Source organism: Miniopterus natalensis, chromosome 8 (assembly GCF_054644295.1).
Source record: "Miniopterus natalensis isolate mMinNat1 chromosome 8, mMinNat1.hap1, whole genome shotgun sequence".
NCBI classification, from domain to species: Eukaryota; Metazoa; Chordata; class Mammalia; order Chiroptera; family Miniopteridae; genus Miniopterus; species Miniopterus natalensis.
Window position 1 is genome coordinate 31,805,338 of NC_142088.1, and position 26,708 is coordinate 31,832,045.

At 37.4% G+C, this 26,708-nt stretch overlaps 1 protein-coding gene across 2 annotated transcripts in view; it reads right to left on the minus strand.

Annotated features, from left to right (window-relative positions):
- Positions 1 to 6,924: 6,924 nt before the first annotated feature.
- FAM171B (family with sequence similarity 171 member B) overlaps positions 6,925 to 26,708 on the minus strand; it is a 49,216-nt gene continuing 29,432 nt past the window's right edge. For both annotated transcript variants that reach the window (XM_087819724.1, XM_016212709.2), the window contains exons 3-8: positions 23,443 to 23,535; positions 20,088 to 20,246; positions 17,969 to 18,139; positions 16,342 to 16,458; positions 11,731 to 11,854; positions 6,925 to 11,478 (exon numbers count right to left, since the gene is read on the minus strand). In XM_087819724.1, the coding sequence (XP_087675850.1) occupies positions 10,137 to 11,478; positions 11,731 to 11,854; positions 16,342 to 16,458; positions 17,969 to 18,139; positions 20,088 to 20,246; positions 23,443 to 23,535 (2,006 nt within the window). In that variant the 3' untranslated portion in view covers positions 6,925 to 10,136. The remainder of the gene's footprint in view (positions 11,479 to 11,730; positions 11,855 to 16,341; positions 16,459 to 17,968; positions 18,140 to 20,087; positions 20,247 to 23,442; positions 23,536 to 26,708) is intronic.

Sequence of the window (26,708 nt, forward strand, 5' to 3'; positions counted from 1 at the left end):
AGACATCAGAAGCAGACTCAATCTAAGCCAGAGTAGAAGAAAACAAGGCTGACCCAAGGCGAAGTAAATGAGTGAACAAATCAGGGGGCAAAGATTGTGAAACAAGGGTACTTAGGCAGGCAAGCTGCGGAGCAAGAACTTTGGGTCGGAGGAAGTAATGGCTGAAGAGATTTCAGAGGTGGGTGAGCCTCATAGACATGAACGTTTTTCAACAGGAGTTAGGGAAGAAAGAAAGTTGGTCAACCTGTTGCCAAGAATCCTGAGGTGGGGAGGGCCCACAAGGTCTACAGAGGAGGTGTCATCAAGGGAGAGGCACTTAGAAAGGGTAAACCCCTCGAGCAAACTGGCGTTTCCATAGGGATGTCAGCAGCTGTGACCAGAAAATGGCAACATGCAGTAGGAAGAAAAGTGATCCCAACCCTCCACCCTGCCGCAAGGACAGTGTGAGAAAATAAATGTTTTTCCCACAGGGTGTAGGGAAGTGGCATCCTTAACAGGAGGAACATAGGTTAAGGCAAGAGGGGAGGCAGGCAATGAAATAGTTTATGAAAAGGTCACAGGTGTAGGGAGCTCGTGGTAGTGGAATCTGGGCTGCAGAGAAGCGTAGGGGTGTGGGTTGGGCAGAAAAGCAGGCTGTTAGGGGAGAAAATACAAAGTGTTACAGAGAAAAGAATGAAAAGAAACAGATGGACTTAATTTAGAAGTGACCAAGGAAGGGAGTGTGAGGAGCATTAGGTGCATTAGGCCCTGCTCGGTCGTGGCCAGGGGCAGAGACCCGCAGGTGGGTGTGAGCTTCAGCAATTCATGCTCCTTACCCTCAACTTAGTGGCAAATTTATGAGGCCCAGTTGTGTTGCATAAAGTTGTGATTTCTCTTAATTTCCCGTAGCCCTTCATCAGAGTAACAGAGTTTAAGAGCAGAAAGAATTTTTGGACATCCTGTTTTCTTTATGAGAAGAATGAAGTTTAAAGGGCTTTAATGTCTCGTTCGAAATAAGGGGCCAAAATTGGAAGGAAAAAATACACATTTTCTTGCTCCTAGTCTGATGTTTTCTTTCTCTTCCCCTCTCTCTCAATCAATTAATTCTGCTCACTCTCTCAAGGAAATATATTATTATCCCATTTAAAACTAATATTTTTTATTATAGCTAAAGAATATTTTCTGGAGCTTACAAAGGCAGAATATTGTTCTTAACAATGGTGTTATATATATTGACATATTTATAGAGTAAGGGTTATACTGAGCACTATACACTATACCTTTATGTGTAGTATCATGATTAATTTCCTCTTATATACCGTGTGTTACTTGTACATATGGTCATAAATATTTTATTCAAAGAAGCCATTATAATGAAATATTCAGAGGTACATGTTTGCAAGAACATTTCCAAAAGCAATTAGAAGATGAAAAACTGATGGAACTGCTTTTTTCTAAGTGATGACTGCTGAGAAACAAGTTCTTCTGCAGTTTAATGTGTTCTTTGAAAAGGATAACCATTCTTTTAAGTTAAAATGTCATTATTATTGGGGAAAGTGACTGATCTCTCTGGGGTGGAGTGAGCATTTTTCAAGCTTGACTAGGATACATTGATTCATATAAAAGACAATTTGGCGTATGGCAACTGTTTAAATCACTAGAGAGACTCTAGTGTTTGAAAGTTGAATTTCAGTTTGTAAATAAATTGTACTGTTTTGTGACCATCTGCTTCATAATCAAAACCCATTTCCAAGATGTATGCCTGTCCAAAAACTTGAAATCCTCAGAGTATTGAATAATAAAAATCAAATTGTGTTTAGACACAACTTTAATATAGTAGTTATATGCTAGTATATCATCTTTATAGAGCAAAGGAGCAAGGTAGCAAAGAATATTAAATATTTTAAGTAGTTGCTTTTATTTGAAAAATGTCAGCAGTTTAATAGAGGTATGTTTCAGTGATATTTCACTAGTATCTGAATAACACAAGATATACTGACAAACATTCCTCTTTTCTGAAATATGTCACCTCATGAGTTACAACTTTAGGAGAAACATGTGCAAGCTAGAAATAATACAATAGGGTTGTTTTAACAATTTACAAACCCACTAAAACAATTATTTTTTTCAAAGTTTCGCATACCCATGTTATTGGTTATTTAAAATAAAAATAAGTTTACTTCTTATTGGCTTTTCTCATTATTATGGATAATGACTTGAAACTGCTAAAATTGTAAATGTTTATTACAGAAGAAAAATAGAATAAGACCGTAATGGTCAGGGTTTTGGTGCAAATTTTCATAAAATTAGTTATTTTCTAGAAAAATGAAAATTATTAAAATATCTTGATCCCGATTATTACAAAAATTTTTGTAGTACTAATTATATAGTTACTTCAAAATAAAATAATGAAGCCATTATAAATGAGGCACAGATTTTGAAAATAAAATACGGTGTTATAAACTGATTTGTATTCTTCTATTTATGATGTCTATCTTTTTTTTTTTTTTTAAACCCAGATTGTCTCCTGAAAATTTATTTTTTAAATCATCTGTTCTTTGATGCAGAACCTAACTTAGGCCCATCCATTCATTGCAGTTGGTTAAGTCTTTTTTTTTTTCTCTTCAAAATCTTTTTTTTTTTTAATTTTATTATTGTTTAAAATATTACAGATGTCCCTTTTTCTCCCCAATGACCCGTTCCACCCTGTCCCACCCCCTCCCCAGTCCCTCTCCCCACCATTGTCCATGTCCTTGGGTTGTGCATATCTGCATATAAATTCCTTGGTTACTCTCTCCCCCTCCACCCACCCGCCCTCCTCCATCCCTCTGACATTCGTCAGTCTCATCTGTGCTTCCATGTCATTGAATCTATTCTGTTCATCAGTTTATTAAGTTCTTTAGATTCCACATATAAGCGAGATCATGTGATGTTTGTCTTTCGCTGCCTGGCTTATTTCACTTAGCATATTTTCCAGGTCCATCCATATCTTCTTAAACTTATTGAGACTTGTTTTGAGTCTCAACATATGATCTATCTATCCTTGAGAATGTTTCATGTGCCCTTGAGAAAAATGTTTATTCTGTTACTCTAGGGTGAAAAGTTCTGGAAATATCTATTAAGATTACCTGGTTTAATGTCTGACTTAAGGCCAGTGTTGTCTAGTTGACCTTCTGTTAGAATGATCTATGCATTGGTATAAGTGGGGTTGTAAAGGCTCCTACTTTCATTGTGTTATCTCTTTCCACATCTAGAACTATTCGTTATTATATATATTTTGATGCTTCATAATTATGTCTAATTTTTTTCTTTTCACTGAATTTATTGGGATGACATTGAGTAATACAATTATGTAGGCTTCAATTATATAGGTACAATTCTATAAAACATCATCTGTACGCTGTACTGTGTGTTCACCGCCCCAAGTCAAGTCTCCTTCCATCACCATTTATCCCCCTTCACCCTCTTCTCCTGCCCCCCACTCCCCTTCCCACTGGTAACTGCCAACGGTTGTCTGTGTCTGAGGGGTTTTGTTTAACCCCTTCACTTCTTCACCCAGCCCTCCCCCGCCTCCCCTCTGACAGCTGTCGGTGGGTTCTCTGTATCCATGAGTCTGTTTCTATTTTGTTAGTTCGCTTTGTCCATTAGATTCCACGTATAAGTGAGGTCATGTGGTCCTTGTCTTTCTCTGCCTGGCTTATTTCACTTGGACTAATACTCTCCAGGTGAATCCATGCAGTCCCAAAGGGTAACAGTTACTTTTTTTAACACTTTATTAAATGTATTGAGGTGACAGTGGTTAATATGAACATACAGGTCTCAGGTGTGGGTCTCTGTTACAAGATCTGTATCTTGCTCTGCGTGCCCACCACCCAAAGTCCTATCTTCTCCCGCCACCGTATATTAAGACCCCCTCACCCCCACCCTTCTACCGCCTTCCCTCTGGCGACCACCACCCTGCTGCTTGTGTCCGTGAGTTTCAGTTTTATGTCCCACATATGAGTGAAGTCATATGGTTCTTAGCTTTTTCTGACTGACTTAGCAAAATATTCTGAGGCATTTCCCCTGCTTCCAGCAGACGGTGTTGTAGCCCAGTTTGCTTCCTCCTGCCTGCCTGCCGGCCCCTTGGTCCTGGTGGGAGGTCTGTGACGCGGGCCGTGGGGAGGCGCCTGCCCGGACTCCGCCGTCACGGCGGCATTTCCAGGGCAGGAGCCCCGCCTGGCAGCCGGGAGGCGCCCGCCGGCACCCTAGCGCCGAGCAGGGGCACCTCGGCGGGTACAGATGTCCAGCGGGCTGTGCATTTCCTGGGAGACGGAGGGGCGGCCTCGCTGTGCCCTGATGCTCACATCACTCCCAGATGTGTGTGTTTTTGAAACCTTTACTTTGGGCTTTCAAGAAAGTGTCAGTTTCAAGAAGTAAATGAGTAACTAACTACAAAAGCAATTTGTCTTTGAAAAAGCACAATAGTAACTGTAAGGAGAACCCGCGTCCGGGAGCTACACTTTGATAACTATCAGTAATACCGGCGCTCATTTGCAGTGATCATCAGCTCTTAACGAGATAATCCTGATAATTAAGTCACAAAAGTGACCCTAGTACTTTAAGTTCATCAAATGTAGTGTCATAGAATGATAAACACTAAATGAAAAAAATTATGAAAATAAAATCTGTAAAAGTACATGTTAATAGACATTTACTTATGTAATAGACACAAATCTTTCTGAAGTGATCTAAATTAGAAATCAAGGTCTCAAAATTGTATTTATTACAGAATGCTGGAAATTAGACATAAATTTATTTAGCTGAATTTAAAAATACGTTCTATGTTAACAAAAAAAAATATTTCCTAGGCTGAAATACGGGAATACCTAAAACAAAAATTATTTTGAGGTACTTACATGTTGCTTAATAGTCACAATTATGCTTTTCATTAGATAGTGTTCAGAAAGGTTTTTAAGCTGTTCAAGTGCAATAAACCCAGAGACTCCTGGGAACGTAATTATCTGGTGGTTTTGAATCAGACTGTCTGCAGTTAGTCTAGTGTCTTAATAAGGTCTACAAGGGGTAGAACCAGTCAACACAAGAATTATGAAACTTCTAGTAAACCTGAAGGAAAAAAAGACTGAATCATTTGGGAATTGGAGCATCTCTACAGGAGTGTGAAACATTATTTACAACCATAGCAAGTCGAGGTTTGAAAACCAGGAAATGCAGGGTTCAAGCAGGAAGGGTTTTGTAAACAGAGGGGGGGGAAAAACAACATATACTTTTGAACGTGAGCTTTCCCAACAGAAGTAGGAAGATGTCCTTCTACTATAAGAAGCCAAGTGGAGAAAAGTGTTACTGCAATGTTTCGACAAACACCGTAGTTGTGATCTTTAAGCTCAGCTATTTTAGAAAGAAAATAATTATCACAATTTTTCCCCTTAAGAAATGTGCTACATAGATATTTAATGAAAATGTTTTCCCATCATTTGCAATTAAGTTTATTAAGTTTTTGGTATTTAACATTACAAATTGTGATTTCTAGACAATTTTTCTCTAGTGAAACTCTGAAAATGTTTTTACAAAGGAAAAAAATAATTCAATGAACAGTGAGTTTAAAAAGTACTTAACTCAATGAATTTTATAACGTATTTTTTTTTTTTAAGCCTAAAGGTTATTTTGTTAAGCGTAGATAAATCAACTGTTTAACATTATAGTTTAACATTTTTCCAGCATGTAGTTCAAAAGAAGGGTCCCTGATTAGCTATCACAATGATCAAGTACTGATAGGTGAACCACTTTTTTTAATATGTCTTTATTGATTTTAGAGAGAGGAAGGGATAGGGAGGGAAACAGCAATGATGAGTCATTGACCGGCTGCCTCCTACACGCCCCCCACTGGGGATCAAGCCTGCAACCCGGGCATGTGCCCTGACCGGGAATTGAACCGAGATCTCCTGGATCCTAGGTGAATGCTCAGCCACGCAGATAGGTGAACCCCTTTTGATCAACTCATTAAAATATCTAACTCCATCCAACTACCTTTCCTATAGATCTTACATATCAGTCTTCTCAGATATTCTTTCTGAGATGAGAATGTGATGACCAGCTCGTGAAAATCCTTTGCTTGGCAGCCAAGTTTCTGATTGTGAGATATGAAATGTTTATTTCAACCAGTTCCCTGTGAGCTTGGGTCCTGCATGACTCTTCCAGGGGTTGCATCATTTCTCTTAATACTCCAGACTCTAGATGGAGGCCAGGCCCTGGGACAAAGGCCATAACTGGCTTGTACTTGGCAGGGATCCAAGTGGAAGTGTCTACCTCAATGCCAGTATTGGGAAGGTCACATCTCCATTGTACTGAGAGTGGACTCAGAGCCCAATTCCCATTAGAACTGACCAAATAATATGGTGTTTCTAGTACAATATTCACTTACGTTATACAAAATGTCTAAAAAGGGGCACCCAGGGTAATGATTCTAAGGATATTCTAAAGCCCAAAATACAAATTGCTTGAACTTAAGTACTGTTCAATTAATTAAGCAGGAGGGCTCTTGAAGGAGATCTAACATTCTAAGTGTAAACAGCCTTTATAATTTATTCTTAGGTTTAAAGTACGAAGAACTGTTTTAAAGGTGGGAAGGAGATAGTGTATCATTTTCTCACTTAAGTATTTTGGGAATTGCAATTTATTTTACACTCTATCACACTATTTTAAGACGTCTTCTCATTGGAGGAAATATGTCTATACTCAGCTTTAACAGTAAAAATGTGAACTTTGGAGAACATTACATGCAAAGAGAAATCAAGTTCATTATATAAACAAGGGGTATTCAAATATATAATGTTTATTTTACTATAGGGAGTATAATAAATAAAAAATAACTGAATATTTACTAGATTAAATGACAATTTAGAAAGGAATAGTCTGTAGTTCACCCAAAGTAAACAATGCATCAAGTACATTTTTAGATTTGTTTTATTATCTTTAATGAACTATGTTTAACATTTTACAAATCTTCAGATTGTTACAGTTTCCAGCAGTAAATATAGTAGTAATGACCATAAATGTACACTGAAATGTGAGATTCCTCTGATAACAGAATACAAAAGATAGAAACACTTGGAAACAGAGGGCAAAATGTCAACTCTAGGTCTGAGATGGAAATTAACACAGTCAAATTCTTTACAAAGCCAGTAGTGGGCAAGTGAGTAACTCATTCCCTATAAATAAATATGTAACTTTGAGCTTGGCCTATCTGGGAAGTTCTGAGGAATATTATTTGACCCACAGATCCCTAAAACTCTACCATATGCGTTGATGCCAGAGGATTCAAACACAGAGGCAGTGATCTGAAAACGATTGCCAAAGCCAAGAAGTGCTTTGATTCCTCAACATTTGTGACCTTCTCGGTGTCCTGTGTATTATAAAAGGGTGTGATCCCTATACAACTGCCTACATGTCATAAAAATGGATTTTATAAAGTCTCAAGATCTTAATATGTATTCAAAAATACATATAGCTGTGCTTTAGTAAACGAATCCATCAGTTAATTGAGGGATAATTTTGCTTTTAAGATATATATGCAAAGTATGTACAAAGGATCCACAAATGTTAACAATTTGTGACCAAAATTCTCTAGGTTTACATTTGCAAAAAACCGGGTTGGTTTTCAATTTAAAAATTTAAGAAAGTTGTAAATATTGTAGGTTTATTATCACTTGGGTTAAGAAAAAGTAGATGGCTTCAGCTTTTTAACAGGAAATCTGTGAACTACTCACAAATGAGAAGTTGCACATTTTTAATCATTAGAAAAGATAAATTGCCTATACTTTCCAATTGAGAACAGAATGTGCAGTATATTAAAAAAATAAGGTTTTATTCTGAAACAAATAATGTATTTCTAGAAAAGCCCTTGGGGATGCATCTTCTCATTTCCTTTACACAAGAACGCCTAAGTGGAATACCTGAACAGTACGCCCTTATATCAGCATGTACAGTCCTTTACTAAGCTGAGATGAAACGTTTTTACTTAAAGGTGGGAGAAATATGCATTTAAAATATTGAAGTACGACATTTCCCTATATAGTTTCTAACTTCATTCCAACATAATCTATCAATATAAACTGGATTCAAAAAAGAAACACACAAAACAAAGAGAAATGCTCTTTGCATGCAAATTCCATTGTTCCAACGTGAATCACTAGGTCTGTATTTTTTAATAAAAACTGCACATCTGCTTAAGTTGGCTAACAGAAAATGCACATTTAAGAAAGATGTTATATCCATCTGATAAAGCAAGTCTATATCAAAGGCACTTCAGCAGAGCACTAACTCCTTAACCGTTCCCAAGTCATTTCATTTATGCTTTTATCTTTCTGTATAAGACCAATAAGGAGCCTCTTCTAATTTGGGGCCTTATCACTACACCCCACCCCACAAAAATAAAAGTTAACCTAGGTATTACCAAAACATCTATCTCTTCCATGGATTGGGGTAACATTCTAGCAAACTTCTGCCTTGGTCTTTAAGTTCTCTGGGTTAATACAGAAAGGTGGCAGTGTCATCTGACAGGTTAGGTGCTTCAGAAGTGGTTACGGAAAAAAACTGGCTGAAGTCTATCTGGGGGAAAGCTGTAGTCTGTCATTACACATCCATTTATAATTTGACTAAAGCTAATGTGGCTAGTTTTGGTTCTTTCAACTTATGTGCCTTGGGTCTCTATGTTGCTCTCATGTTGATTAGTAGGAATGAGAAAGAACACAATTTTGTTGCATGTTTCCCCCCTTTGGAAAAGGAGGTTCTGCTTCAGACATTTGCCTTTGTGGCAATTTTAAGAAAAATGGAATGAGTTGATTTTAATTAACAGATTTATTTTTAAGACATATGAATAATTCAGAGTTGAAGACATTTATAATTAAAAACAGCTGAATGTGTTCACACTGACTTCTTTGCTATGATGAAAAGGACATGGACATATTACTTCCAAAACCGGGGGATGGGGGTAGTGAAAGGCTCTAAGTGACTTAAGAAAAAACTTTTACTTTTCCCATGAAATTGAAACTGTTTTTCTCAAACATCTCTTATGAATATAACAGGAAAAAGAAATCTATACATATACCTAATATCCTAAAGGTATTTTTGAGTCTCAGGGAAATGGAATTTCTTTTTTAGCTCATCCACATTTAAGAGAAAATTGAAATAAACATTTCCTTTAGGTCGACACATTTTGATTTTTTTATTGTTCATAAGAAACTTTAAATTTATTGATTTTTAAAAATCAAGTCTAATAGCATTTTAGTGCCAGATTTTTTTTTAAATAGAAGACATATCTTAAAACGGATTTTAGCTTACATTATCAGTGAGTCTTAAACTAAAGATAAGGGGTTTTTTGTGTGGTTTTTCCCAAACTGGTGTAAAGTTTTCCTTGACAGCTAATAAGCTCACTTCACTTTCAAGGGAGGGGGAAAGAAAAATTTTAAATAAAAATCTGGTATCAGAGCATTCACTTCTCAGATTTATAAATAAAAAATTATCACCTTAGCATTTATTCTGGAGTTTCCCATCTTATATGAATATGGGATTTTCTTTGGGGTCGATACAATATACATGCTGTTTACAGCAAAAAAAAAAGAAAATGTTGTTTGGCCTTTAAACTCTAGAATTACATCAATCCAGAACATTTATCAAGTTATTTTCAAGTAGAGGCATTGGGGAACAAAACAGTAATATTTCACAAGAATATGATGCCTGAAGAATACAGTTTCATTTCTAAGTGTTTCACAGGGGTAGTCATCAAAGCAGAGGCAACACTTTTAAATGGAAACAACTTTAGGACACATTTCACAATGTCATCCTTAAGAGAGTCAGGGCTGAGATGGCTGGCTGAGCAACATTTTCAGATAACTAACACCTTGAGGCTATTTTACATTTTGAACACTTGGATACTTCAAATTCAGCACCCAAAAATAAATGAAAAGAACAGGTCAGGAGAAGCATTCCCTAGTATCTTTCTCTCTCATTACTGAATTACCATTTTACTATTTACTCTGCTTGAGACATATCCAGGGACCACTGAATTGCTCAGTCACCTTCTTAAGAAGTTCACACCGCAATTTACAATAAGAAGCAAGAATAAACACGAAAGAGCAGAGACACAATCGTCCTTGGTGTTAATTTATGGGGATCAGTGGGCGTTCCTCTCGCTTCTTCCAGATATTAGTTTTGCTGTCTCTCTTGGCTAGTGGTGGTCTGCCCCTTTTCCTAGTGGGGGACGTACTGGCTTCAAAATCTTCGCCAGTGCTTTTTCTTCCTGGGGACTCTTCCCCGGGGTGCTCCATGATAGCACCACTCCCTCCATCTAGAATGTGCCTGAGAGCTGGGTCCTCAGGGGAGCAGACAGTGGTTCCACTCTCACTACTGCTCAGGTCTAAATCTTCCAAGTACAGAATCTTAGGCTGGTGCATGCTTTTGATGAAAGTCTTCTCCCTCTCCAGTTTCCTACTTGAGTGGTGCTCGTTCATGTCCACCCCCGAGTCCAGGCTCGTATCATTGCTCTGGGTTCGCTTGCCCTTTTTCAGGTCTATGAAGGAATGCCTCACTTGGGCGACTGGCTTCCCATCAAGAGACACAAACCAGGCTCTGGGGTGAGGGGAGGGCTTCCCTTTGGACAGCTCCAGGAGGGTCTGCTCTGAAATTCCTTGGAGCTCTGATGAAAAGGGGGTCATTACAACAGCTTCATTGAGTGTCCCAGGCACAGACACGGACTCCAGTAAGCTGCTGGAATAGCGGCCCCACTCTGAGGTCTGGGACGGCAAGCTCTGCTGGCCTTCAAGTGGGATGCTCTCTTCCCGGGCATCCGGAGGCTGTGCATGAGAATGCACTGGCATTTTGGGCAATGTCTGGGTAAAGTTCTCTCTGTTGACTGGTTCCATCAGTTGGCCATAGACTAGCTGTCCCTTCCTTGGCAAAGTAGCTGACTTAGCTGTATGTAGCTGCTCTGGAGAGGAGAAAAGGTCAGCTGTCTGAAGGATGGCAATGGGCTGGCTGTAGATGTGCATCAGCTGCTCGGGGAGGTGGGAGCGCCCATACACCTCCTCGCTACCCGCCAGATACCTCTTTTCCTCTTGAGCATCGCCTAGAGAAGACAGGTTGTTGGTAATGTGTGTAAGTTGTTTGGCCCCTACGCTGGACTCCAAGGACTGGGTTGGGTTTCTTGAGAAATTATTTTGATTGGCTGACAGAAATGAAACATCTTCATTGTAGATTTTAAAACTGTCCCGAGTTTTTACCATGGAAATTCTCTCCTCTGCTTCCATCTTTGACAGTTCCTTTTTTTGCGGGCTGTATGACGAATTTTTGGCATTGAATAACTGTGACTTGTCCTCAGCTTTTAATGGAACTTTGACTGAACTGATGTGATTTATGTGTGTTGTTGAAGTTGTCTGGTCTCTCTTGAGGACCTCGAGCTTAGTGATATTTCTTTCTCTTTTCTGGGGAGTGCCACACTTATCCCTAGAGAAAAGAAGGCAAACAATGTTTACAACTTACAGTCTAGAAGGTTCCTTTAAATATTCATCCCCCAATATGTATATTATATAGGCAATGCTTATATATATTAGACTATATCCATTTTTATTTTAATCTACATATTTTAAAGAATAATCCATTGATTTCTACAAATAAACTTTGTAATACACAGAACATATTGACACACCACCATAATTTGATAGTTTTGGGCGTTTACACACCTTACTATTTTCTTACCTGCAGTAACAAAGAAGCACAGTAAAAAATCCAATGACAATGACTACTGTTCCTCCCAGTATGGCTGTCAGAAACACCGTGTGGTAGGCAGTTATGTCCTTGGAGTCTCCATTTATACCTGAACCTAAATGGTTCGATATAAACAAACAAATAAAACAAAAAGAAAATCTACAGTTTAGATCAAATTTTCAACTGTGTCCTATCCTGAGTGAAGCAGATTGAAAATGTGTACAAACGTATTTGTCTGCTCCCTTCAAAAGGCAGGCTTCCTGTGGGTGGAGAAAACCCTCTCTTTGGGCTTAATCAACTGACTTGCTCTGCTCAGTGAAACGTGAGCACCGTGAGTGAGGTTGCATGTTATGGCCCTGCCCATATAAGGTCCTCTAATATGTGAACAGTATGTCCCAGAGAAGTGGTGTTACTTCAACCTCCGTTCTAGAATGAGAAAACATGTTGAACTGAACAAAACTAAGCCCAACGGTCAAAACTAAGCCCAGTGTAAGCAACAAATAACTGCTTGCCATTGTCGGCCACTGAGATAGCAGATTTCTTGTTACTGCAGCAATGGCTGTTATAGACCAAGACGCTAAAATGCTGCTATAACAAAACCCTAAAATATGTGACACTGGCTCAGGCCAGGCAGTGAGCAGTGAGGAAATGGCTTCGGTAGGCAGTATAAATGATAACCCAAGTTATGGAGTAGCAAAATATTTGGTGGAATAAACTGGGAGAAAATATTTCCAATTAATTTGAGCTTTGTGCAAAGAGGTTTTGAGATAGAATATAGGTAGTAAGTATGGACTGTTACTAGCTGCATTCAACTAAAAAAAGAAATTTTAAAGATAAATTCAAAACAGAATTTGCCAAAGTAAGCAGTGATGACAGGACTAGAGAGAATCCAAAATTTCTGGGACTTGAAGGATTAAAAGTTGCAGTTCCTTCAGCCTTGGCTGCAGACTAAGAAGATGCCATGATCCCAGCAAGCTGTGCCCAGGAGAGGCACAGTTGACCCACTATCCTCCATTATGAGGGAGCACATAGATACAGTGCTGTTATGATAACTTTAATTGCAGTAAAAGCTGATGAACACACTGAAATGACAAGTGCAGGCTATTAAGACTCTGCATGAAAATCAGTACTACTGGGCAACTAATCTTGAGGTAAGCTTTTCAGTATCACTAAGAGTTCATTTTGTTCAAAAAAGTACATAACTCTACTAATCAGTACCACCTACTAGACTGTAATACGTGTTCAGGGTGATAAGGGGCTGGTCATCTCTACCAAGAGAAAACCTCCAGAATGAGACTCTTACCTTCACCAAGGGCACTGGAAGGGACTGAGGGCCACAAGGTCTTTAAATCTATCCTTTAAATTTTGCATCATCTAATTTAACAGAAGTAAAGTAACAGTGATAGCAAAGGACTTGGAGAAGCAGCACTGTGGATATGTATACAGACTCTGGAGCCAGAGGGCCTGACATGGAATCCTGGCCTCACCATTTATTTCTAAGTGTCTTGGGCAAGTTTCCTTTCTTTGTGCTTCAGTTCGTATCTGTCATACCTAACCCATGTGGGTTGTTGAGGATTAAACGAGGTAATATTTATAAAACAGAATAGTGCTTAGCACATGATAAGCAGTCCATAAGTGTTGGGTATACTACACTGTTGTGTAACTCTAGGTTATGTAAGAACAGGCACTCTGGAATTGGGCACACTCTCATATATGGTTACTAATATTAAAGTGTTGATCATATCTAATAGGCAACCAAGTACAATATGACATACGATGAAATTTCTTCAAACAAAAATAAGAAGAGTAACAATTCCATCTGTGGATTCTTATTCAGGATCCAGAGCTGCAAATGAGTCAAGTTTGTTTATAACTGGGTGAAATTCAGCTTCTGCTCCTAAGACTATAGGAGCATATGTTTCCACAATAGAGTAATGTTAGCGAGTTTCACTCCACAGGATTCCAAGAAAACTCACTTTGGGAAATAGGAAGATGATACTATTGGGTTTGCCGCAAATCTTATATGTACGACAAGAGCAAAAAATTATGCATCCGCGTGTGTGTCTGTGGTGTGTGTGTGTGCACGCCTAGAAGGGGTTAAAAAGTTAGAAAATTACAATATACTTTCAAGATTGAAATACATTTGAAAATGAATATTTAAATACATTAATAAGCATTTGTTTATTAAACTTTATACTCACCTATATACTTACCTAGAACAATCTATGAAAAATTTTCTTGCACTTAATATTTCTTCAAGGAATTCTAGAATTCTATTTAAGATTTATTTTAAAAACAGATTTATATATTAACCAAATAACTACCAAAGTAGCTCCAGCACAGTAACAAGCCCATCACAGGACCAATTTTGATTTTAAGTAACACATCCTAAAATGTTTTGGGATATTAGAGATCATCATATCCAACTCCCACCATTTAGAAACCAGAAAACTAATACTCAGATGGATAAGTACCTATTTCAAACTCACCCAGGTAGTTACTGGCAAAGTCAGAGTTACAATCGAGTTATCCATATTTCTAGTATAGTGTTTCTTAGACTGTGATATGCTTGCAGAATAAAACCACCACCAGAAGGTATCTAGTTGAATCCAAATGTGAATCCCACCCTTCCATTTCAGTACTGACTCACACAAAATCTTTTCCAATGTATAAGCTGAAACAAAACTTTAACCTATTTACAAAAGCACTTCAACCTATTTATAATTCATAAAGTCATCTATATAAATTGGTAGTTTCAGATGTCTAGTGGAAGGTACACGTCTCTATAAAACCCAAGTGCTCCTCAGGCTACTTTTATTAGAACTGAAGTAACTTGGGTTTAGTTGACTTGAAGTATTAAATTAAATATTGTTCTTTTTCATCAATATTTCATTATAGTTGCAAATGTAGAATGGGATAAGGCCAGACAGCTGGCAAGACTGCGTGATATTTTGCATCATGAAGAACAAAAGTAACCACCCTCTGGTTTCTGAATAATAATTTCATAGGTACTAAGGTCAAAATAGAAACAGAAAGAATGTCCCTTTTGATCATATATGCTTAATGGCTTATATTTCTTCTATTGGAATACTAAATTTTGACTTCATTAAAAAAAAAGTTTTGTGTGGTTTATTAACCAACGAATGTCACCCAATAAATTCAACTTTAAAAAAAGTCTTGTTACTTGCAGAGTTTAAAAGGTTGCCAACAAAATATGAAAATTAAAACCTACATTTAAAAAAAAATTCAGGAAAACTGTGGGTCTTCAAATGAATAGACAGCCATGAGGAAGTGATGACGGAACGCTGCAGAGAAAGGTGTGCTGGACGCCATCCGCACCCTGGGCCAGCATGTGCGCCGGGACTGTCCCTGGCCAGCGTGAATAGCCGGTCGCAGCTGCCTCCGCTGGGAGCCCCGGCACTCGGCCAAAAGGACCAGCTCTCCAGCACATGATTAGAGACGAAGGAATGACACGCACTCAGCTTTCATACTCTCCCAAAACTTCACTGAAACGGCACTGAAAGCTTTGCTTTGTTCTGTCTTTGTAGATTATAAGCCCACATGGTAAAGGAGGGTCAGCTAAGAGACAAGACCAGCAAGATGCTGACGGCCGAAAGCGGACTTAGCAGTGCTGGCAGCAGGCACAGCCGAGAAGCACCTCCACCCATCCCAGCCGGCACGCCAGAGACCAGAGGGCGGCGACCAGTCTCTACTAGAGCAGGCTAGAAGGTTTTTCTCTTTTTTGAGACGATTTAATGGATAAAAATATGCAGGGTTTGGATATTTTGAGAGAGTTACACAACTGAAAGATAAATGTAGGATTTCCTTAGGTACAAATGATATAATTTGATGCCATGTTAAATCTAGAAAAGCAAAATACTCATTTCTCCTAGAATATGAATAGGTCATCCCTGGTGGACAGTTCTTGGTTTCTGTCCACCTCTGTTCATGTCAGGCCAATCTTCATTTGGGCTATCACTTGTCTTATCTTGGGAACAGTCTGGGGACACTATTATTCAGCAGCCTTCCCTCCACCAAGGGAAGGGGTGTGCTCATGACCCAAGTCTAGGCCAGCCCAGTTCTTCATCCCTAGAATGGTCAGGAACAGTGAGAGGAAAGGACTGCAAAGGGTTGGAGTCAGTCTCACGCAGCAGTAATCGAGTGATGACTGTCAAGTAGGCCTGTGAACTGGGCCCTTGGGGATTTCTGCCTTTTAGAATCTGGACCTTCAGCCTTCCCTAGCATCTTGTGAACTCCCTATATCCTAACCTTATTTTAATTATTTAAAATCTGTTCCTGCTCCATGCAACCAAATGCTCTAACTGATCTAGGTAGAATTTATTCACAAAAAGTAAACCAAGAAAATACTTGATTTGAACAAACTTTGTACTTTACCAGACATTGTTACTGTAAGAAACCTTAGAGTTCATGAATCCTAATCTTATACACATGAAAATAATAAAGCTGAGATCAAGAGACTAGAAGTATTTTCCAGTATCTTACAGCAAGTGGCAATGCTTTTATAATCGAGATCTCCTGCTATCCATTCCAGTATGACTACTTGTGTGTTTTTAAATTACATTTTGTTTCATTTTTACAAACCTCTAGTTCCTGGAAGTGGAGCTGCTATCCAGTAGCCCAAATGTGGTGCATCGTATGTCCAAATTAAATGATTATTATAGTCCTTGACCATTCCCTGGCCATGATTTATCCAAGTACCTAAAAAGAAAGGTAAGTAAAAATACCAAGCGGCTATAGTTCATATCTCTTTAGAGCTGATTGGAGTTTGCTGATAGTTATGTATAAAGTAAGTACCTTGCAGGACTTTTTAAAAAATTATGAAAACTATAGCAATGTATTACCATGGGATAATATATACATCATATATTACATGGTATATAGTACATATGATATTAAATAAAATAATTTGAATGATTTGTTATGACTACAGGAAATAAAATCATTAAAAATAAATAACGGATGCACGCATATTTATGGAGATCGTGACTCTCCAAATAATGTTTAAATTGTACCTATTGAGATATATCTTAAGGCTGTGAGCAGTGAAATCCAACCTTATCAATAGGTGGTTATTTTTCACCAGTTCTGGGATTCTAATTAAACAGTTATAGTGTATACAGTGTACAAAATGTTGCATATGTGATAAACCAATTCAAAAATTTTGTCACTGAAAGGTACATTAGAGACAAAGTCCTTTGTCAGGAGGAATAATCAGAAATCAGGACTCAAACAGCAGATATTCTTCTTTAAAGTATTAAAACAACTCTCATTCAACGTTAGAAAACTGAAGTCCAACCAAGGGATTTGTTCAAAAATAACACTGCTAGTAAGTGGACTAGAATCCAGGTCTTAGAGCTCTTAATCCAGTGATTTACAATAGTATACTACTGTGATATTATAATAAGAAATATATATTTGGTCTTAGTCTCTAGTCCTGGCACCGAGCTCTTAAAACCCTGAGAATTTCCTAAGTGAAAGAATTTCTTGTTATTCATAACAAGCAGCTTTCTTTTTAAAAATAAAAATCTTTATTGTTGAAAATATTACAGATGTCCCTCTTTTTTCCCCCACTGACCCCCTCCCCCGCTCCCCCTCCCCCAGGCCTTTGCTGCACTACTGACTGTGTCCATGGGTTGTGCATATATGCATATAAATTCTTTGGTTAATCTCTTCCTGCCTCCACCTCCCCCCTTCCCTCTGAGATCTGTCAGTCTGTTCCATGCTTCCATGTCTATGGATCTATTTTGTTCCTTAGATTCCACATATAAGTAAGATCATGTGGTACTTGTCTTTCTCTGACTGACTTATTTCACTTAGCATAACACTGTCCAGGTCCCTTCATGCTATCTCAAAGGGTACGAGATCCTTCTTTTTTAGAGCTGATAGTATTCCATGGTATGTAAATGTCCCACAGCTTTTTTATCCACTCATCTACTGATGGGCACTTGGGTGGTTTCCAGATCTTAGCTATTGTAAATAGCACTGCTATAGCCATAGGGGTGCATATAGTCTTTCAAATATAAATGGTATAATTTTTTTCAGTAATAAGTTATTATTAAATTATTTCATTCTATATTAAAATATAGACATTTCATTAGTCAATTATACCTCAGTAAAGCTGAAAAAAATAAAAAAAATACAGAAACATATTTCTGAGATCAAACATTTCAAAAGAAATATTCAAAATATTTCTATGTAGCTCACATACCTGTGTTCATATCAAATGTCCAGGCAGGTATGTGATCCCCTGCACTTACATCATTTGTATGGAGAAGGGGGAGAGAAACCTGAATAGAGCCATCCACCTTTAATTCTTTTCCTCCAGAATATATCTTCACACATATTGCAGCAAGAGGAGTCAATTCAATGCTTTCAAAACCTATAAAAAAGATAATTTATTAAAATTTTACGTAAAACACAGGTTGTAGTTACATATTAATAACAAATTAATATGGGCCTCTAATTCACCCAATCATCAGACCAGGTGACTACTGGCTTTCTGAAGTGACTGCCACCCCCCAGCTCTACGTAGTCATGGCTTCAGATACCAAATGCGGCTGAAACTGCTGAGATCGATGCCCCACTACCTGGGATAAGGCCAACTCAAAGAAAAGAGGAACAATGGTACAGGAAGACAGGAGACTAAAAGACAATGAGAAGGAATAAACTTTTATTTACAAAAAAACTTTCATATTCACAAAACTCTAGAACTGTGCAATCCAATACAGTAGCCACCCGCAGCATGTCACAATTTAAATTTAAGTGACACTGGCAGTGTAGTTTCTCAGCACTCATCATATATCAAGAACTCAATAGCAACATGTGCCTGGTAGCTACCATACTGGACAACGCAGAACATTCTGGTTTGACAGCACTGCTCTAGAACTTTAAAATGTTAGCATTCTCAGAATAACTGAAACATTGAATGAACAATCTCAAAAGCAGGTGGTAGAAAAGTTGGAGGGCAGAGTACATTATGATCCCTTCCTACTGAATCTAATGAGTCTTGTCCATAAAACTGTCCAGTGCAACATGGGCTTCACTTGTACTGCTCTTGTCAATGTTTTTATTTTGAGCAGCCTGTAACTGACATCTGGAAAATCTCAGCAGGCGTCCTAGACTGGCCTCTTCAAGACCCTCAGATGAGCACCACTGAGGGAGCAGGGGAGTAATGTAGAAGGAAGGAAGCCAGCACAGGACGCGTTAATGAGCAGGTTATCTCCGTGGCAACTCCCTGCAGTCTCACTGGACAGAATCTGGCTCAGACTTGCCCTAGCCAAGGCAAAGAAACGGGAGTATTTATGGACTCATCTGTCACATGTTGAGACCCTGCCCAGGTAAGGGCCAAGCCTACTCCCTGGATGAGGGAAAGCCCTCAGGCAGTCCCAGGCGTGTGCATTAGGAAACAGGCTGCAAACGGGAGTCAGGGTCACCTGGCCAGGGCTCTGACCGCATCAGCATCAGCTACGGCAGGTCAAAAAAACCCGCACACCCATCGAACCGAAACACCCCTATGCCTTTATTACTCCAATTTCCAGCTGTTCCCCAACTGAAATGAACCAAAATTTTGACACAACTCAAACCATCCAAATTAGATTGTCTGAGATAATACTAAACAGTGGAGTTTAAGTTATGTTGCAACGAGTGGTAGAAATGGTGGAACAACTGTTGATGTACAGAGGGAATGTAGAGTTCTTATGGGGGTTAGTCATAGGCGTATTGTTAAATAAGATGTAAAATTCCGGCATTCCCTTCCCTGGTAGGTCATGATAGCCTTATAGAAATATACTAGCTATTGAGTCTGGAATAGATAGATATATTTTACTCACAGAGAATAGCAAATATATATGAAAAGAAAAATTTACGATTGCTTACTCCAATCTATAAACTTCTTTATATTTAACAATTACTGACACTTCTGATCAATTTGATAAGAATGAATAGGTCAAATTATAAAAAGATGTGTATAAATTTCTTTAAATCACATTTCCATTTTTAAATGTATTTTTTAATTTGCAAAGTTACACAATAATCATTATTATTTTTCTATACCTTTTTTTACCTCTTTTAGATAAAAGTATCCTGTAGATTAAATTTCCTTAATTTGAAATTGTGTATGCAGAAGACTATTGTATAATCTTTCTTTCATTGCATGAAAGGGAATTAATTGCTTATAAACATTTTAACAACTAGATTTATGTTTCAAAAGTGGCATGTATCCTCCAAAACTTAAATGAATATCCAATCTAAATAACTTCAGCAGTATTTGATGAGTTATGTACTCTTTCTGATACGTATGATTATATTATGTAAAAATGAGACAATACCTGATTTATCAAGAGTAATTCCAGATGTATACAGAAAATTATCCACTTTCAAAAATTGTTGTAGAACTGTAAGGTAGCCTGTAACATTGCTAATGTGATGGTTGTCTGGTAGTTTAATTAAGGCTTTTGAAAACTGAACACTTGGTTGAGATTTGGCATCTGGAAGAAAAAATAACCTCATTACAAATAGACAAAACAAATTCCCATTAAGTACAGTATCACTGGCCAGGACATTTTACCTTAAAGGAAGCAGTTATAATTATTTCTAAACATTACGCAACATCTCATGTAATTATATTTCTTCAGATCACACAAGGCACCTTTATCCTACAGGCTGCTTGATTCTGCTGCCCAGAAATCCTTCACCCTTTTTTGGGTTTCACACCAGGGAACCACATACTGACCATTTTTAGCCCATATGGTTCACTTGGGATTTCCTTCTATAATAGGAGTAGAGTTAATGGTGCATACCAGAATGGGAGGAAACCAGTCAAAAGCCTCTCATTCATTATTCTCTTGGTTACATTGATTTGTTCAATGAGGGACCTTGTGATAGCTACAGTTAATGAGATGCAATCTGAGTTTTGCTTGGATTTCTAGAGAAAAAGACTTGCTTTTTCCTCACTGGATGCTATATGATCAGATAATATGTCCATGAGTTGCAAAAGCCATCTTTTGACCAAAAATGAAAGTTGGTTTGAAAATGGAGATAATATTTAAGGAATGAACAGTTAAGAAATAAAGTGAGAAAAACTAGTGCTCAATTATTTCAACAGAAGCCCTGATCACACATGTCTCAAGTTGGTCTGACTCCTATACCCATCAATTATTTGAGCAACAAATAATTAAGTGCCTCCTTTGTGCTTAAGCTGGTTTAGGACTGGGTTTTCAGCAACTTACAATAGAAAGTGGCTTTGCTGATATTCAGTCATATACTGAACTGGGTAAGTTCTCTAACAGATAACTAAACATGCATTAAAAGGCTTCCCAATGCCAGGCACTCAATTGATAAATATAATCTCACATTAATAACTTTGAATTAACGACCTTCCAACATAATTTATGGAGTCAAAATTCTGGCAATATTGATATTTCTGTAATCAACATGTCTTATTTTACAAATTCAAAGGTTAACTTTTAAATCATTAAAACAAAAAATTATCAGACATCAGCGTCTGCCTTGGACTTTGATAAAGACAAAAGGAATTGTTAAAATTATTAAGATAGCCCAGCCAGGCGAGGCTCAGCAGTTGAGAGTCGACCTAGGATCCAGGCGATCGGGGTTTGATTCCCGGTAGGACACATGCCCAGGTCGCTCGATCAGTGACTCTCTCATCATTGATGTTTCTATCTCTCTCTCCCTCTCCTTTCCTCTCTCTAAAATCAATAAAGATATATTTTTTAAAAAAATTATTAGGATAAAAAAAGTATTGGTTTTTAAAGTGTTGTATGACAAATAATAAAATAATGTAAGATAATTCTCAAAATCAATGTATAGTTTACTTTTTATATATGAAGCTAGTAAAATAATACTTGGAAAATAAATAGTTAAGGGCTATAAAGAAAAACAATGCATTTATGAGATACTATTCTTAAGTTGTTTGAGGAAACAATCTGATACCTTCTGAATCACTTACTGGTACTATCTACAACTTACTCTTTACACTGTGTGACTTAATTATGTTGAACATCCAAACTTCATACAACTGAAAACGTGTACACTGTGGCCAATGTCTAGTTGGCCTTCTCTAAGGTTTTGTACTTTTCTGAAGTTTCCAACTTCTCCTGCTCCTTTTATTGCAAATACATTCACACACTTTCACTATACAAACGGAACACCTTCCTGATAAAACCTTGAAGGGAAAATATATAAACATTTTATGGAATGAGAATGTGTAACTTCTAAGGAATAAGGTAACATCGTCGGAAACATCCATCCTTTCTGCTTGGCCTTACTAATATGTTAACTCTCGGGGAAGCAAGGCAGTAAAAGGAAGGGATCTGAGAATTCAGGAAGGCTCACGGTGTTCTCACGGAGACATGCCAAGGCAGGGCAGTATTACCCAGGCAGACGAGAGCTCCCCACGCCTGGCACAGCGGCAGAGTAGAGGCACACAGGTAGCTCACACCCATCCATCTCATGTATTCCAGCAGGAATTACAATTGTAATGGGGCCTGAAGAGGCCAGTGAGGAGTAGGGGATGTGTCAAGACAAAACCCAAGCAAATAAAACACTGAAGAGGGGCTGTGGAGAACCTGATTCCACAAAGGCCCCGCAACATAAAACGTAGCTTCTCTTTGCAGGTATGCAGCCCCATTTTCTTTTCATTCTATTACACACATTGTAATAGAGTGAAGTAGAATAATTCTATGACTCCACGTCCACCCCTTCTGCCACGCACCAGCAAACCTGAGATCAAGATTCTGCCGAGTGCCTTAGCATTTCAAGCGTAAGAGACTCTACTGCCTCACTCAGTAAATTACTCCAATATTAATCAAGCCCTAGTTTACATTTTTTTCTAAGTAGCAGTATTGGGTTTTCTTTTCTAATGCTTCTGAAAATGAAGACGACTTTCAAAACAATTTTTTTACCGTGACTTTCTTATAAACTATTTTGAGGATTTTCTTCCTTTACCAATTGTTCCTATTATGCTTTAGTCCTAAACATTAATTCCTCAATACAAAATAAATTGTCATTTATAGGCAAATAATTGTCATTTATAGAGGTTTTATAAAATATGCGGTAAGAGTCACAAAATGCTGGGTGTTCCCCTAAGGACTAGTTAAGGGAGGTGAGGGGATAAGATGAAATTATCCTCATGCCTGTTAAAGCAGAACTGGAGGGCACAGCTTGAGTCAGACCCCAAATCAGGCTTCTGAATCCTTCCCGTGGGATGTGCAAGCGGGCAAATCATGAATGCAGGGCAGACACTTAACTGCCCTGTCTCGGGTCTCTCCCACACAAGCAGCAAGATTAATGCCACAGGCAGGAAGGAAGGTGACCTGCAAATTAGAAAGTGCCAAAGGGCTGAGCCCTTCTACTAATTCAACCAGCCACTAAAGCCCAGTGAGAGATTTGATTTGGAAAGAAGTTCAGAAGCTCTTTCCAATATTTCCAGAAGTCCAATGTTCTCATGTGGGGGGCTAAAATAGGAACAGAGAGAATGATTCCCATCACACTCACAAAAAAACACTTTGGTTTGACAGTGAAATAAGCCTCGGTTGAGATCAGCTTATAATCATCCCTGATCAATTTAGATTTTCCCACATTATGATCAATGCTGATTTATTACTGATTCATTCATAACCACTTTAAGTGTTTACTTATTAACTGAGTAAAAAGTATTATACTTACCGGCTAATTTTCCAGTAATTAAAACAGTGTCTTCAAATAGCCATATATTTGCTTGGCTTTGCGGGAACAGTGAAAGTGTAACTGATGAATATACTGTGAAATATAGCACAATTAAAAGATGTTATTAAACATGGGGGGGAGGGGAACAGACAAATATAGTTCTGTCCCAGCAGGCCCTAAAAAGTGGGGGAAAACAAACTGTGTGATAGTAAAAGCAATGGAAAATAAAGGAAGGGTGAATGTAAAATAGGATGGGGGTGGGGGAAGAAGGATCACAATAAAATGGGAAGAAAAGATTGGGCATCCCTATTTTATTTTAATAATCTTTGCTATTTCATATAGTAGTTTGCCAATGGGACTAATGATGTTCTCTAAGACCAGATACATATAGTCCAATTAAATACTTGAACAACCTTCTGTTATTTTCTCTATATAATTGTTATTTACTTCCCTCTTATAATTGCTGAAAACATTTTTCTTGGCTCCATGATCCAAGGTTCTCTAAAATGGAGACTACATCCACACTTCTTTTTTAACGTCCATGTAAAGGTACAATGCTCTTCTTTGCACCTTATGGTTTGCCAAACAGACTCTGAGTTCACAAAAGAGGAAACAGTTTCACACACAAAATGATTCCTGGTGGCGGTAACTCAGGATGGGGCCAAACCAGCCTACGATAGTAGGCACCTGAAATAACCATCAGGATGAGAGAGTGCAGATCACCAGGAAAATAATTATTATTTCAAAATCAGGAGCAAGAAGCTGGGACAAAAGACCATCATTTTATAAGCAAGAACAAATCAAATAAGCTTACCAATCCTGCAAAGGAAAATAACTTTTGAGGAGTAACACAAAGCACGAGTTCCCATTCTCTCTCCTGTATTTAAAGTTAATAGGAATAACATAATATTCCTAGGTCACTTAAGAGAGGCTAAAACACATTGCATGGGGATGTTTTTAAGATTTTGAGATATTTTTAAGAGCTATAATGGAAAAGACAAGATAAAATACAAAAAGTATAGAATGATGTATCGTGGACATTAAACAAAATACACTTTTCTCCTATGACAGGAAAAAGGGAGAAACTACCAAATAAAAGTGTGATTTCAGTTCAGAATACATGAACATTTAGACTGATTACTGGATTCATTCAATTGGAAAGGAGATGACAGGGCAGTAGCTTGAACCTGGAGTTGACTGTAATTAGGGCACCAACCTACGTTTGGATACTTTCTCGGTCACAGGCAGCTTAAAAGGGCAGCTCTGACAGCTTTTTAAGGCTATTAAACCTGCGGGGAATCTTTCTTAACCTCACTAAAACTTACATTCAGGTTTCTTTTCACTAAAAAAGAAATATGTTTTCTGATTATAAAACAGGTGTATATCCGCAGAGAAATACAGAAAAGGAAAGAAGAAAATGATGGTCATCACAATACCAGCCCGGAGACAACCATTATTAATAATTTAGCATCACATATTTCATTTCTTAAAGTATCAAGATTTACTTAACCACTCCACTAATATTAAATATTTAGACTATTTCTATTCTGTTATTACAAAACTGATACTGAAATTGATATCCTTTTGTATGAGTATCTGTCAAGTTTATTTGTATGTCTGTTTTTAGGATAGGTTACTAACAGGAGAACACGGGGTCAAAGATTACAAAGATCCTGAAGACAATGACACACATTTCAAAGTTATCCAGATAATTTTGCTGATTTGCTCTCCCACCAAAAGTGTTTGAGAATTCTAATCCTACCTCACTCCATCAATACTGAGTATGCTCACTTTTAAAAAACTTTTCTAAGATAAAAAAAAATCTATGAAATGTGTATTTCTTTGGTGTATAAGTCTCAGGCTCTTAGGAAACAAAACATTTTACCACATTTACTAATCATTGCTATTTCCTGTTTTGAAAATTGCTAGGTCCCAATTTTGTCCATTTACCTTATTTAGGCAGGGCCTTGTTGGCTGTTGTTTTTTACTGATGTGTATGAGTTCTTTGCATATTAAGGATATCACCCCTTATTGTTTCATATATTTTCCTACCTTCTCATTTGCCTTCATGTTTTTGATGTACAGTTGCTCTTTAAAAATATGGCCAAATCTCCTTATGACTTCTTTCATTGTTTTTAAGTCTAATCAGATCATCCTAATAAAAATCAGATAATTTGTTATTTTCTTATATTTCATATGATCTGGTTTTCCACATCTGAACTCTGAGTAATATATTTTGGAATATGGATCCAAACTAATTTACTCCAAATAGTTAACTAAAATATCCCAACACTATTTATTGAATATTCAGCACTTTCTCAATGATTTATAATGGTACCTTATCATAGATTACTTTTTTTATACATTCCAGTATCTGATTTTTACCACAGTATAATATCATATAGTTTTAATTTTGTAGCTGTATAATATTTACTTATCTGGAATGCCTCTAGTAAATCTTCTTTTAAACAAGATTCTCAAGATGAGTAGATAAAGAAAATGTGGTACATACATACAATGGAATATTACTAGGCCATAAAAAAAAAATCTTACCATTTGCAACAGGCAACATGGATAGACCTGGAGGGTTTTATGCTAAGTGAAGTAAGTCAAATAGAGAAAGAAACTACCATGTGATTTCACTTATATGTGGAATCTAAAGAACAAAATAAATGAACACACAGAATGGAAACACACTCTTAGATAGAGAAAACAAACTGGGTTGCCAGACTGGGGTGAGGGGAGTTTGGGGGACTGGGTGAAAAAGGGACTAAGAAGTACAAATTGGTAGTTAGAAAACAGTCATGGGGATGTAAAGTACAGCATAGGGAATATAGTCAATTATATTGTAGTAACTATGTATGGTGCCAGGTGGGTACTAGAATTATCAGGGGGATCACTCCGTAAATTATATGATTGACTAACCACTATGCTCTACACCTGAAACTAATTAAAATAATATTGAACGTCAACTGTAATTGAAAAAAATAAAATTAAAAAATAAAATTAAGAGCAATTAAAGCAGGAAAAAAGATAAAACAAGATTCCCAGGAATTTTTGCAGATTTATTCTTCAAAATTTATTATTTTTGAAAATTTGGACCTATTCACATTCAAAAATTATTTTTGCCAAGTTTTTTTTAAATGCATTAAATCTACATATTAATTTGTGAAGAACTGAAACCTTAACAATATTCAGGCTTTCTAAGAATAAATATAATGATTTTTCAGTTATCCAGGGCATTATTTATTTAGGTTTTCTTTTTG